Raw genomic sequence first — 12,172 nt, forward strand, 5'->3', positions numbered from 1 at the left:
TCCGCTCTATAAGACAACACCCAGTGTATAAGACTACTCCTGCATATAAGACGACCCCCACGCATAAGGCTACTCCCGCGTATAAGACGACCCCCATGTATAAGACGACTCCCGTGTATAAGACTACCCCCGTGTATAAGATAATTGCTGATTTTTGAGAAGGTTTTCTTGGGTTAAAAAGTAGTCTTGTACACCAGAATATATGGTAAGTTGCAGAGTTTGTACCCCTTCCCCCATGCTAGAAATGACACTGAAATACCTAATCTTTCTCCCTCCCTCCTCTCTTCTCAGAAACCTCCCAAAGGGACACACTGAGGGAATACACCCGTTGTGGTTTTTTTTAACTAAATGGAGTCAGACACAACTCTCCTCTTTCAAAAACTTCCCAGCTTAATGTGATGAAGTCCTTACTCTGAGGAAGTTCTTCCTAACCTTTTCAGTTGAATCTCTTTCCCTGCCATTTGAACTCATTGCTCCCTCGTACCCTGGTCTCTAGAGCACACGAAAGTCAGTTTCCCCTCCCTCCTCAATGGAACACCATTTGAAATCTTGGAACATGGTTCTCATGTTCCCTCTCTACCTTCTCTTCTCCCAGCTAAAAATTCCCCAGGAGGAAAGGAGGAAGGAAAAAGAGAAGGAAGGAAGGGAGGAAGAGAATATTGTGTCCAGTTCTGGGCACCACAATTGAAGAGAGATATTGACAAGATGGCCATCTGTCAGGGGTGCTTTTGACTGCAATATTCCCGCTTGTTGGCAGAATGGGGTTGGACTGGATGGCCCATGAGGTCTCTTCCAACTCTATGATTGTATGAGAAGGATGGAAAGAAGGAAGGGTGGAAGGGAAGGGAGGGAGGGAAAACAAAAGGGAAGGAAGGAAGGAAGGAAGGAAGGAAGGAAGGAAGGGGGGAGAGAGGGGGGAAGGGGAGGAAAGAGAGAAGGAAAGAAGGACAAAAGGGTGGAAGGAAGGAGGGTGAGAGAAAGAGGGAGGTAAGGAAGGGAGAGATGGAGGAAGGAAAGAGAGAAGGAAGGAAGGATAGGATAGGATAAGATAGGATGGTGAGAGAGAGGAGGGCCAGAGTAAAGAGCCCAAGGGGCCACATCCGGCCCCTGGGCCTCGGTTGGTCCATACCTGGGATAGAGTTTATGCTGGCATGCAGACCAGTGGGGTTTGAGTGTTCTGAGTACAACTATGGAGACCTTGGTGCAAATTGGTTATGGAAATCTACTGACTAATTCTGAGTCCTACATTCTCAGCCCTAGAAAACCCCATGATAGGTTCACCTGAGGGCTGCCATAAATCAGAAAGCAGAGAAGAACATCAATTTGTACCATGAATGTAGTACAAAAACTGGCTGTGGAAGAATATCAAAAACATTCTGTGTTTGGAAAGACTTCAATTGAAATTAGTTCACAAACAGAGAACATTAGATGGGTAGATTTATATATGGAACAGGTAAGGGAAATAATCAGCAGAGAAGAGGAAACAAAAAGAAAAAGAGAGAGAAGATGACAGCACATTACCTGATAACCTTGGGAATTGTTTTGTGTTCCAAAAAGGGGTACACCAGGATCCACACATGTGGTAAGAGTTGAGTCTGTAATACAGGAATATGCAAATATAACCATAATTTAATATACAATGTCCCTACCCATATTGCAGCTAAGCCTTGAGTCCACCCAGTGAGTTGTTGATTTCTGGGAGGAGTTTTTGGGATCACAGTTCATACTTTGGGCAACAAACAGAAGAACTTGAATTGGAACCATATGGATTGACAACATTAAACATAAAATGGAATACTTAGGATGCCATAAGTCAGACTTAGCAGCCAGTGTGGTGTAGTACTGAACTACAATTCTGAAAAACAGATCCCTGCTTGGCCATGAAAACCTGTCGGGTCACCTTGAGCAAGTTGTACACACTTACCCTCTGAAAATCCCACAAGTCAGGAATGACTTGAAGGAATGCAACAAAAAGTAATTACAATATGGCATTGTAATTACTGAAGGGTTTTTTTCCATTAAAAACTTAACTTTTTGCACAAGAGCAAATGATTTTTGTACAGACTTTTTTTTTGCAAAAAATGTATTAAAGTACAATCCCCCCATACCTAAAAATATGCAAAAACTCTAGTCATCATGACTTCTGGACACACAGAAGACTCGACGACTTGTAAAGTGATGATCAGACTACACCATGAGATGCAGAACCAACCTTAAGAAATGGGTCTACAAAGTGGAGTCCATGACATGCGAGTGTGGAGAAGAACAAACCACAAACCACCTACTACAATGTGATCTGAGCCCTGCCACATGCACAATGGAGGGCCTTCTCACAGTGACAACAGAGAAATGCCAAGTGGCTAGTTTCTGGTTAAAGGAAATTTAGTATAATGCCAAGTTTTTGACTTTTGTTGGTGATTTTTCTATACATTATAAACGTATTCTCAATTTGAGCCCTGGTGGCACAGTGGGTTAAACCTTTGTGCCAGCAGGACTGATGACCGAAATGTCAGTGGTTCGAATCCCGGAAGCAAAGTGAGCTCCCATCTCATGTGGGGACATGAGAGAAAGCCATACCATGGTAAAACATCTGGGTGTCCCCTGGGCAACGTCCTTGCAGATGGACAATTCTCTCACACCAGAAGCGACTTGCAGTTTTTCTTTTTCTTTTTAAAATATTTTTATTAACATTTATTTATTTATTTAGTATATTTTTATACTGCCCCTCTCAGCCTTCCGGCGACTTGAGGCGGTTTACAAGGCAAAAATTCAATGCCAGCAAAAACACAAATACAATATACAACATAAAAATGTCAGCAACAATAAAATCAAAACATTATAATAAAACATACGTCAATCGATACTCATTCAAACAATGTCCAGCTCCGTCATATAGTTATTCTGTTATTATATCTGTTGCTCAGTATTCTCAAATGCCTACTCAAACAGCCATGTCTTCAGATTCTTCCGAAATGATAGGAGCAAAGAAGGCGATCTAATCTCCCTAGGAAGGGCGTTCCATAGTCGAGGGGCCACCACTGAGAAGGCCCTGTTTCTCGTCTCTGCCAATTGTACTTGTGATGGTGGCGAGACCGAGAGTAGGGCCTCTCCAGATGATCTTAAAGTCCTCACAGGTTCGTAAGGGGAGATTCGTTCGGACAGGTAAGTTGGGCCAGAACCGTTTAGGGCTTTATAGGCTAAAGCCAGCAATTTGAATTCTGCCCAGTAGCAGACTGGCAGCCAGTGGATGCTCCCTGAGAGCCACTCCAGTTAGCAACCTGGCTGCCGTCCATTGGACCAGTTGAAGCTTCCAGACAGTCTTCAAAGGCAACCCCACGTAGAGAGCGTTGTAGTAGTCTAACATTCTAACCATTTTTTTTGTCGTGTCAGGAGCGACCTGAGAAACTGCAAGTCGCTTCTGGTGTGAGAAAATTGGCCGTCTGCAAGGGCGTTGCCCAGGGGACACCTGGATGATTTTTTGATGTTTTATCATTCCTGTGGGAGGCTTCTCTCATGTCCCCGCATGAGGAGCTGGAGCTGATAGAGGGAGCTCATCCGCCTCTCCCTGGATTTGAACCTGCGACCTGTCAGTCTTCAGTCCTGCTGATACAGGGGTTTAACCCACTGCGCCACCGGGGGCTCCTCTAACCATATTGAGATAAGAGGAAGCTAGATACATGGAAAGTGTGAGAACATTGCAGTTTTTTAAGTCGCTCCCGACACGCACACACACACACAAATTAGCTTCTGACATAAATAAATCTCAACCAACAATGAAACAGTGGTTTAAGGTATTCAGTCTTGAATGTCATGTCTGTGTGTGTGCATGGGGAAATGAAATAAATGAGGATTTACACCCCTCATAGTTGTGGACTGTCCTCCCACTGCCTTGTGGATCTCTTCCCCTGGCCTTCCCCTTACCTATGCAGCTTGGCTGGGTCCCGCTCCATGTTCCATCAGATTGGCAGAACCTCCTTGCTGACCCTACTAGCAGCAATGGCGGTGAGCAGGAATAGGAGACAAAAGAACGGTAGGTAAAGCCCCTGTCTTCACGCTTCCCTTCTGCTGGAATTCCCGGATCGCCACAGAAAACAGCTGCAAGAGAGCCAATGAGTTATCTCAACAAAGGTTGTTTCATTGGAGGAGACCTATTCAATTAATTGAACTTACTTATGTGTTGGTTTACAGTGCTTAAACTAACTGGCCAAAATCTCCCAGTCAAAATTAATGTGCATTTCCTGACATGTACACTTTGCTGAGAGCGTTGTTTTTCTTCAAAGAGGGGGATGATATTGGCCAGAAGGGATACGCGGGTTTCTTTCCCAGCGCTTCTGTCTTGTTGTCAATTATTCTTTAATTACTTTTCACCTTCCCACCATCTCCTGGCAGGCAGGTTGAAGGAGAACAGAAGGCAAGCTTCTATTTTTCCCCCTTCTACACTTGCTTTTGCTGAGATTTAAAAGAGATCTGCAATCGCATGATGGCAAATCACCATGTGGCACAGCGCTAAACAGGAAAACCTGTTTGTTCTACAACAGGTGGGGTGAAGTGCACCAAATGCAATCTGCTGCTTTGCAATCTTTTAAATGGCTTTTGTACAGCTGCCAAAAGATCGGGGGGGGGGGGGATGGGATATGACAGCTCAAAGCTCAGCATTATCAGAACACAGTGTTCGGAGTTGGGGAAAGTGGAGCACAAGTCTCTGGTTTGTAGGCTCTGAAGTCCACCAAAATCCCTACTCTTGATTTTTTACTGACTTAAATGGCTTAAGTAAAGGTAAAGGTTTTCCCTGGCATTAAGTCTAGTTGTGTCTGATTCTAGGGGGTGGTGCTCATCTCCATTTCTAAACCGAAGAGCCAAAGACACCTCCAAAGTCATGTAACCAGCATGACTGCATGGAGCGCCGCTACCTTCCCGCAGAAGCAGTACCTATTGTTCCGTCTTTCAGGAGCTTGGTTTGCATTGCCCCTTAGTTGCTTGAAATAGCATCCCTTTGCATTCCCCCCTGGGTTGCTACAGTCTTAGCAGCACCCTAATAGTCAAACATTAACAGAGGCTGGAAGCCAGCCTGCAAGCCTTTTGCAGCTATTGGCTTAAAAAAGTATCTCTTTGGTCCAGAGACCACCTATTTTCCTAGGGATGAGATCTCCATTTTGGGGAAGCTCTCCTGCCTTCTTCAGTATAGAAAAAGCCTCAGATGTGCTGGTGGCCAAGCTAGGCAGCTCAGACAGGCCATTGTGAGTACGGTTACCCTCTTGCCTTGGAAATTGGTGCTGAGCTCAGATAGGGGAAGACCTGCTCTTTCTAAAGGATAGCAGCTCAGCGCTGGGGCAGAGAATATCTCAGGATTTCTCTGCCATTGAGAGAGGCTCCATTACTTCATTCCCAAACTAACCTTGAGCTTGGATAGGGGAAGACCTGCTCTTTCTAAAAAACAGCAGCTCAGGGTTAGGGTAAAAGATCCCAGGATTTTTCTACCGTTGGGGAAAGTTAACTCAGCAGTCGAAGGAAAAGGGAAGGAAATAACATCTATATGGTTTCACAAGTTGACTATTTGTGTTTGTAACTTCATCAAGCTGTGCCAAGTATGTCAAGGACTTTGAGAAATAAATGTTCTGTTTGATGTTCAAATCTGGACTGGCTTCAGTTGCTGAGAATCCTGAGCTTCTAAGTAAAGCACCCGCAGTTCACCCGGAGAAAGAGAGAAGCACATTTTAGTTTTAACTTTATAGTGTCTGGGTGTGATGGCACACCTATTGATCTATTCACATTTGCATGTTTTTGAACTGCTAGGTTGGCAGAAGCTGGGCCTCACAGTGAGAGCTCACTCCACTACCAGATTCGAACTGCTAACCTTGCGGTCAGCAAGTTCAGCAGCTCAGCGGTTTAACTCGCTGTGCCAACACAGAGCCCTTAAGCACATTTTGCTATAGTTTTTCAAGATCTGTTCTGCTAGCAATCAATCAATACTACAGTTTGGATCAATCTATAAATACTGGCTGTGGCCCCTTAAATGGTTTATCCCACTGCAAAAATGGGGATTCATTTTGCATAAAAATGGCAAATGGTTAATCTGTATTGAAAACATCAAAAATCAATATTTATGTGTTGGAATATTATTTTCCACGTAGAAATCATAATCATAATCATAATCTTTATAACCCGCCACCATCTCCCCAAAGGGGACTCGGGGCGACTAACATGAGGCCAAGCCCAAAAATAATACAGCATAATTAGTCACAAAGCAACAAAAAATACATCATAACGAAATATATAAAATAAACAAAATAAAATGAACAGTGCAAAGTAACATAATAAAAATCAAACACAAAGGGCGGGCCAGATGCATGAGATAAAATGTTAAGACGTTAAAACCCTGGGTGAGATAGGAATAAAAAAGTATGTTGTTTTCTGCACAGAAATTTAATTAGCCACATTGTGGAGAGAAAAAACAGGGTATGAATAAACATAGTAATAATTGAAGATATATTCTGTGTAAAATTCACACAAGAATAACAGTATTTTCTGTACAAAAAGCAACTTTTGGACAGATATTAATATTTTTTGTGTGAAATACTATTTTTATACAGAACATGCTACTTTCTGTGCAGATAATGCTGTTTTCTGCACAAAACAACCAATAATAATAATAATAATAATAATAATAATAATCTTTATTTATACCCCGCCACCATCTCCTCGATGGGTACTTGGAGCGGCTTACATGGGGCCAAGCCCAAACAAGATATTACATCAAAATAAAATCAAAACATAAACAACAAGCAACATCATCAAAATTACATGGAGAAAAAAAAAATACAATAACAAAATAGCATTACAATAAACAAAAAACACAGTCGCAGTAAACAGTGGGCGGGCCACATGTACAAGATAAAATGTTAAAAACTCTAATGAGATAAAAATAGGAGCAAGTTATTTGCCGGGAGCTCATAAAGATACGCAGGGTTGTGAAACTAAAATTCCCATTTGGGGTGGCGTGTACTCCAGTGACAGAAGTGTTGAGGGGAGCAATAGTGTCATGTTGTGCACCTACTCGCCAAAGACGCAGTAAAAGAGCCAGGTTTTAAGGTTCTTTTTAAACGTTTCTAGTGTAGGGGCTTTCCTGATCTCTCCAGGTAATGGGTTCCAGAGTCGGGGAGCCACAGAGGAGAAGGCTCTCTCCCTTGTGCCCACAAGACGAGCCTGTGAGATTGGTAGGGGCGAAAGGAGGGCCTCCCCTGAAGATCGAAGGGCCCGGGTTGGTTCATGGAGAGAGATACGGTCACAAAGGTAGGTGGGTCCCAAACCAAGCATGACTTTTGCCACTGGAGTTGGGTTTAGCATAGGGGAAGGCAACCTGAATGGGGAGCACAGGACAATTTCCACTTCCTCTTTCTCCTACTCTTCTGCAGCAGCTGCCTTCCTCAAGGATAAATTCCCCCTTGGAAAGAAGAGCAGGAGCAGGAGAGAAGGGAAGGAGAGCCTGCAGGGCATCTCAAATCCTCCTCTCGGCAAGCGATTGCCCAGGGCTCTCCTTCCCTTCCCTCTGCTTGGTCTTTGGGCAATACCATGGCCCGCCTACTGAAGGCGCCCTCCGTGGAGCCAGTGCATCTTCCTGGAGCAATTTTCCAAGAGGGAACTTGCCTTTGAGGAAGGTGGCGGAGGAGGAAGAGGAGGCAGTGGAGGAGCCGTGCTCCTCATCGCCGGGGAGGAGGCCAGGAAGAGGCTCCACCTGGGGCTGGTGCTGAGGCTATGTGTGACTGCCCTGGCCCTCCTCGCAGCACGAGGATGTGGTGGGTCACAGCATCTTCATGGTGGTAGGACACTGTGAGAGAGGAGGGCCTGAGAAAAGAGCTCAAAGGGCCACATCTGCACCCCACCCCTGGGCCTGGGATTGCCAATACCTGCTTTGGAGACACAGCAACATATTCAGGAACACCAGAAATGGCACCAACAGTCCTCTCAATGAACGATAACAGTTGGCTGGGATGGATAGAATGAAAGATGTCCCACGCATTCCACCACTGATTGAACTACAGCCCAATCCAACTTATCTGCTTACGGAAACACTGTGGGATTTCTCCGGTCCATGTTCCATTGCCTTCACAAGTCAGGACAGCTGGTAGGGAGAGCTGGTATCCTTCCAAGCAGGTGTAGCTCACACTGGAACCCCAGCTGAAGTCAGATCCCACAACCTTTCCATTGGGGACCACTTGCGGAGGTTTACATAGGATAGCTAGACAGAAAGCAGAGGAAAGTTATCGTTAGTTCCCGATAAAGAGCTGTTTTGCATTCATTCATGCATTCATTTTAGTTTATAGCACTCCATTTTCCCAATATGAGATCCAAGGTTGCTTAAATGAGTCCCCTTGGGGAGAGAGGGCAGACTATAAATAAAGTGTTTTTGTTGTTAAATTACAAGTTAAAATAAAATTGCTAAACAATGGTTATTTCAATAGGTATTCCTAAATAAATTTTAAACTCTTCCAAAAAATCTCAGTGACACCCTTAGGGTGCATCTAAATGTTTATGGTATTTTTTACATTATTTTAATGGCACTTATGTTGTATAGCCACCTTGAGTCACCTTCGGATTTGACAAAGGCGGGGTAGAAATATCATAAATAAATAAATAAATAAATAAATAAATAAATAAATAAATAAATAAATTTACACTTTAGAATTAATGCACCTTTATACCATTTTAACTGTCATAGCTCAATGCTATGACATCTTGGGAATTGTGGTATGGTTAGGCATCAACACTCCTTGGTAGACATCTACAAGATCTTTAGTTTTCTCTGCTAAAGAGTGCTGGCACTTCACCGTGCAGCACTCTGAATGTCCTTTGGAAGCTGAGGAGCTACCACTGAGAAGACTACCAGATGAGCCTTTGGAGGGCAACTGGATGGAGAGACAGCACTCCCTTGAAGATTATATGGTTTGGGCAGACCTATATGCTGAGATATATACTTCCCACAATCCATGTTTCTTTGGAACGTTGCAGAGCATACAGGTCTCTTGAGATATTATCTTGCTAATAGGCAGAACTTACCTTTGCAGACAGGTCTGGTGCCATTCCAGGTTCGGTCTTTGGTACACATCAGAGCAGAAGCCCTGTCTGACTCCATCATGTAGCCTGGCATGCACTGGAAGACAACCGATGTATTGTAGGTGAAATCACTGCCCAACCGAATGCCATTGGCCGGGATGCCAGGGTCGCCACAGTTTATCACTGGAAGGAGGGGAGATATTGGCAAGCTGATTACTTTAGTTGAAGAAAAAATACTTTTTTGAAAGATTGGGACACATTATGAAAGGCATCTTCTCTTTTTGGTTGTTGAAGAAAGTCAATTGCAGTGTGACCCCAGTATCCAAGGAACCAGTACCCATGATTTCATTTATTCACATCCAACAAAACATGCTCTCTCTAGATCAGTGGTTTTCAACCTGTGGGTCCCTAGACATTTTGGCCTACAACTCCCAGAAATTCCAGCCAGTTTACCAGCTTTCTTGGAGTTGAAGGCCAAAATATCTGGGCACCCACAAGTTGAGAACCACTGCTCTAGGTCTTCCCTCATGAGTGTATGGTACATCTGTCAAATTCAAGGAGTTTGACACCTCTGCTCTATGGTATTCTTGGTCCAGAAGTTCTTCATTTCAATAGGGTTCTCTATCATCTGGACTTTTGTGTATTATTATTATTTACATCATTTTTATCCCACCCATTTCAGCCCTAAGGCAACTCAGGACATTGTCTTGGCCGTTCTGTGTTCATATTCCAATTTGAGTTTATCTGGACATGCTGAAGTTCCAAACACACGCTCAAAGAGCCAGGTTTTCAATCTTTTCCGAAAGGTCAGGAGGGAGGGGGTTGATCTAATATCCTTGGGCAGGGAGAAGGCCCTGACTCTCATCCCCACCAGATGCGCCTGTGAGGCAGGCGGGATCGAGAGCAGGGCCTCCCCAGACCCATGTGACTTCCTGGAATGTGCCCCCCACAAATACTGGGGGAACGTACTGTACAAAATATCAATGTAGACTTTGATAATAATATGATAAAGCAAGTAGTTTGAGTAACTGAGATGTATAAATCTCAGCTACGCTGGAAGAAGAGATTTACTTGGCTTGGTATAATCATTGTTGAAAAAGCAAGAAGTCAATATTTTTTAAAAATATAGATAAAGAGCTATTCACCTGTACATTCTGGAGTGCTCCCAGTCCAGGTCCCATTGACAGTGCAATGCCTGCTGAGCACACCAGTGGAGTAGTAGCCCTCCCGGCACTTGTAGATGATGGAGCTGGCAAACACGAGGCCGTCATTAAAGATTACTCTGGCATTGCTGGGAGTCCCTGGGTTTCCACAAGATATAACTGCAAAGAATGACAGAACAAATCAGAGGGTTGCTCAAAAACCCCCAAATGGTCTGGATAAATATCTCATCATTCTACGAAGTTGCTGCTATACAGCCTGAACACTTATTTGCCCAGGAGTGGACCAATCTGAGGAGGGGACGAATTTTGCTCCTTGGACCCCTTGATGCCCTGGGACTATGTAAACTGGGAAAATCCTATTCATTTGCTTCTACTTTTGTTCCTAGGGGTTTGAGGGGTAAAACAAGGAAAAAGAGGGCACCATGTGTTGTGTCAATGTAAAACTGTTCATAGTGGGTTTTTCTCCAGTCAAACATTTTGGAGTGAGTGCTGGAAGCTCCCCATGGAGTTCACTGAATGTCCCTAAGCAAGGGATGTGGAAAGTGTGCCTTTGGGCAGCATGGGGTCAACAAACCATATTATTGTAGTCCATGAGGCTCCCTGGGAGGCCTCAAATCTGCTGGCATTTCAACTATTTGATCAAAAATGTGTATTAATTAGGAACATCTGTGCCAATTTGTGATAGTTGAAGGGTGTTCGACTTTGAGGAGTAGAGAGGCCCCCAAAATATGGTCTACAGGCCCCGCTTTTCCTAGCTCAACATATACAGCGGGCTCTCTGTATCCACAGATTCTGTATCAATAACTTGAGAATATTAGAAAAGATACTAAAATGCAAACCTTATTCTCCTTTGTTATACGAGAGATAACATTTTACTACACCTTCATATATAATGGGATGAGTGTTGTGATAGAGTCTGCTAGCAATGATAGTAATACTGGTAGTATTAGGAGAAGCAGGAAAACTACTTGCAAGCAAGACTCTGTCAAAGAGCAACTGATTGGGGCTGTTTTAAGTTTGTTTGAGCAATAAACTTTATTATCGGAATTGGCTGGCGTCTGACCTTGACAATGAGTATCCATGGATTTTGGTATCCATTGGAGGGCAGGGTTCTAGAAACAAACACCAGTGGATATCAAAGGCTGACTGTACCAACGGAGATCACACTATGTAGCAGCATTCGAAAACTTTTCTGTTCTTGGTTTGATTTTCTGTTTAATTGTGCAGTTCTTACTTCAAAAGTAGTTGTTATCCTCCAGAAACTTCATTTTTGTAGCTGCCCAAATTATATTGAATTGGTTGTCTATGAGTTATTCATTGAAAAACTATAGCAAAATATGATGCAGGATGTTCCACAAAAACAAAGTTTTTGCAGTTTAATCAACTTTCCTCGTGTTTTTATGACAGAATCAATTAGGAAATGACATTTATTTGATTTTCTATTGTATTATTTTGTATTGTTTTGTTATATTTTATGCTTGTCTTATTTTATTCTATTATGATATTGCCTTATGTTTTTTTGTTACTGTATTGTAATGCATGTCTGGGCTTGGCCTCATGTAAGCCGCCTCGAGTCCCCGTTGGGGAGATGGTGGCGGGGTATAAATAAAGTTTATTATGTATTGTCGAAGGCTTTCATGGCTGGAATCACTAGGTTCTTGTGGGTTTTTTCGGGCTATAGAGCCATGTTCTAGAGGCATTTCTCCTGACGTTTCGTCTGCATCTATGGCAAGCATCCTCAGAGGTAGGTACCTCTGAGGATGCTTGCCATAGATGCAGGCGAAACGTCTGGAGAAATGCCTCTAGAACATGGCTCTATAGCCCGAAAAAACCCACAAGAACCTAAAAGTTTATTATTATTATTATTATTATTATTATTATTATTATTATTATTATTTATAACCCAGGAATAAAAAGTCGTGTTACATACTACCTCATCAGTCGGGGCTGAAATCGGC

At 43.2% G+C, this 12,172-nt stretch overlaps 1 protein-coding gene across 5 annotated transcripts in view; it reads right to left on the reverse strand.

The window, feature by feature from the left end:
* Positions 1–12,172, reverse strand: part of CSMD2 (CUB and Sushi multiple domains 2) — a 984,984-nt gene that overhangs the window by 28,995 nt on the left and 943,817 nt on the right. For all 5 annotated transcript variants that reach the window (XM_067473669.1, XM_067473670.1, XM_060784605.2 and 2 more), the window contains 5 exons: positions 10,197–10,373; positions 9,055–9,234; positions 8,063–8,236; positions 3,922–4,095; positions 1,522–1,595 (listed from right to left, as the gene is read on the reverse strand). In XM_067473669.1, the coding sequence (XP_067329770.1) occupies positions 1,522–1,595; positions 3,922–4,095; positions 8,063–8,236; positions 9,055–9,234; positions 10,197–10,373 (779 nt within the window). The remainder of the gene's footprint in view (positions 1–1,521; positions 1,596–3,921; positions 4,096–8,062; positions 8,237–9,054; positions 9,235–10,196; positions 10,374–12,172) is intronic.

Source organism: Anolis sagrei, chromosome X, assembly GCF_037176765.1.
Source record: "Anolis sagrei isolate rAnoSag1 chromosome X, rAnoSag1.mat, whole genome shotgun sequence".
NCBI lineage: Eukaryota > Metazoa > Chordata > Lepidosauria > Squamata > Dactyloidae > Anolis > Anolis sagrei.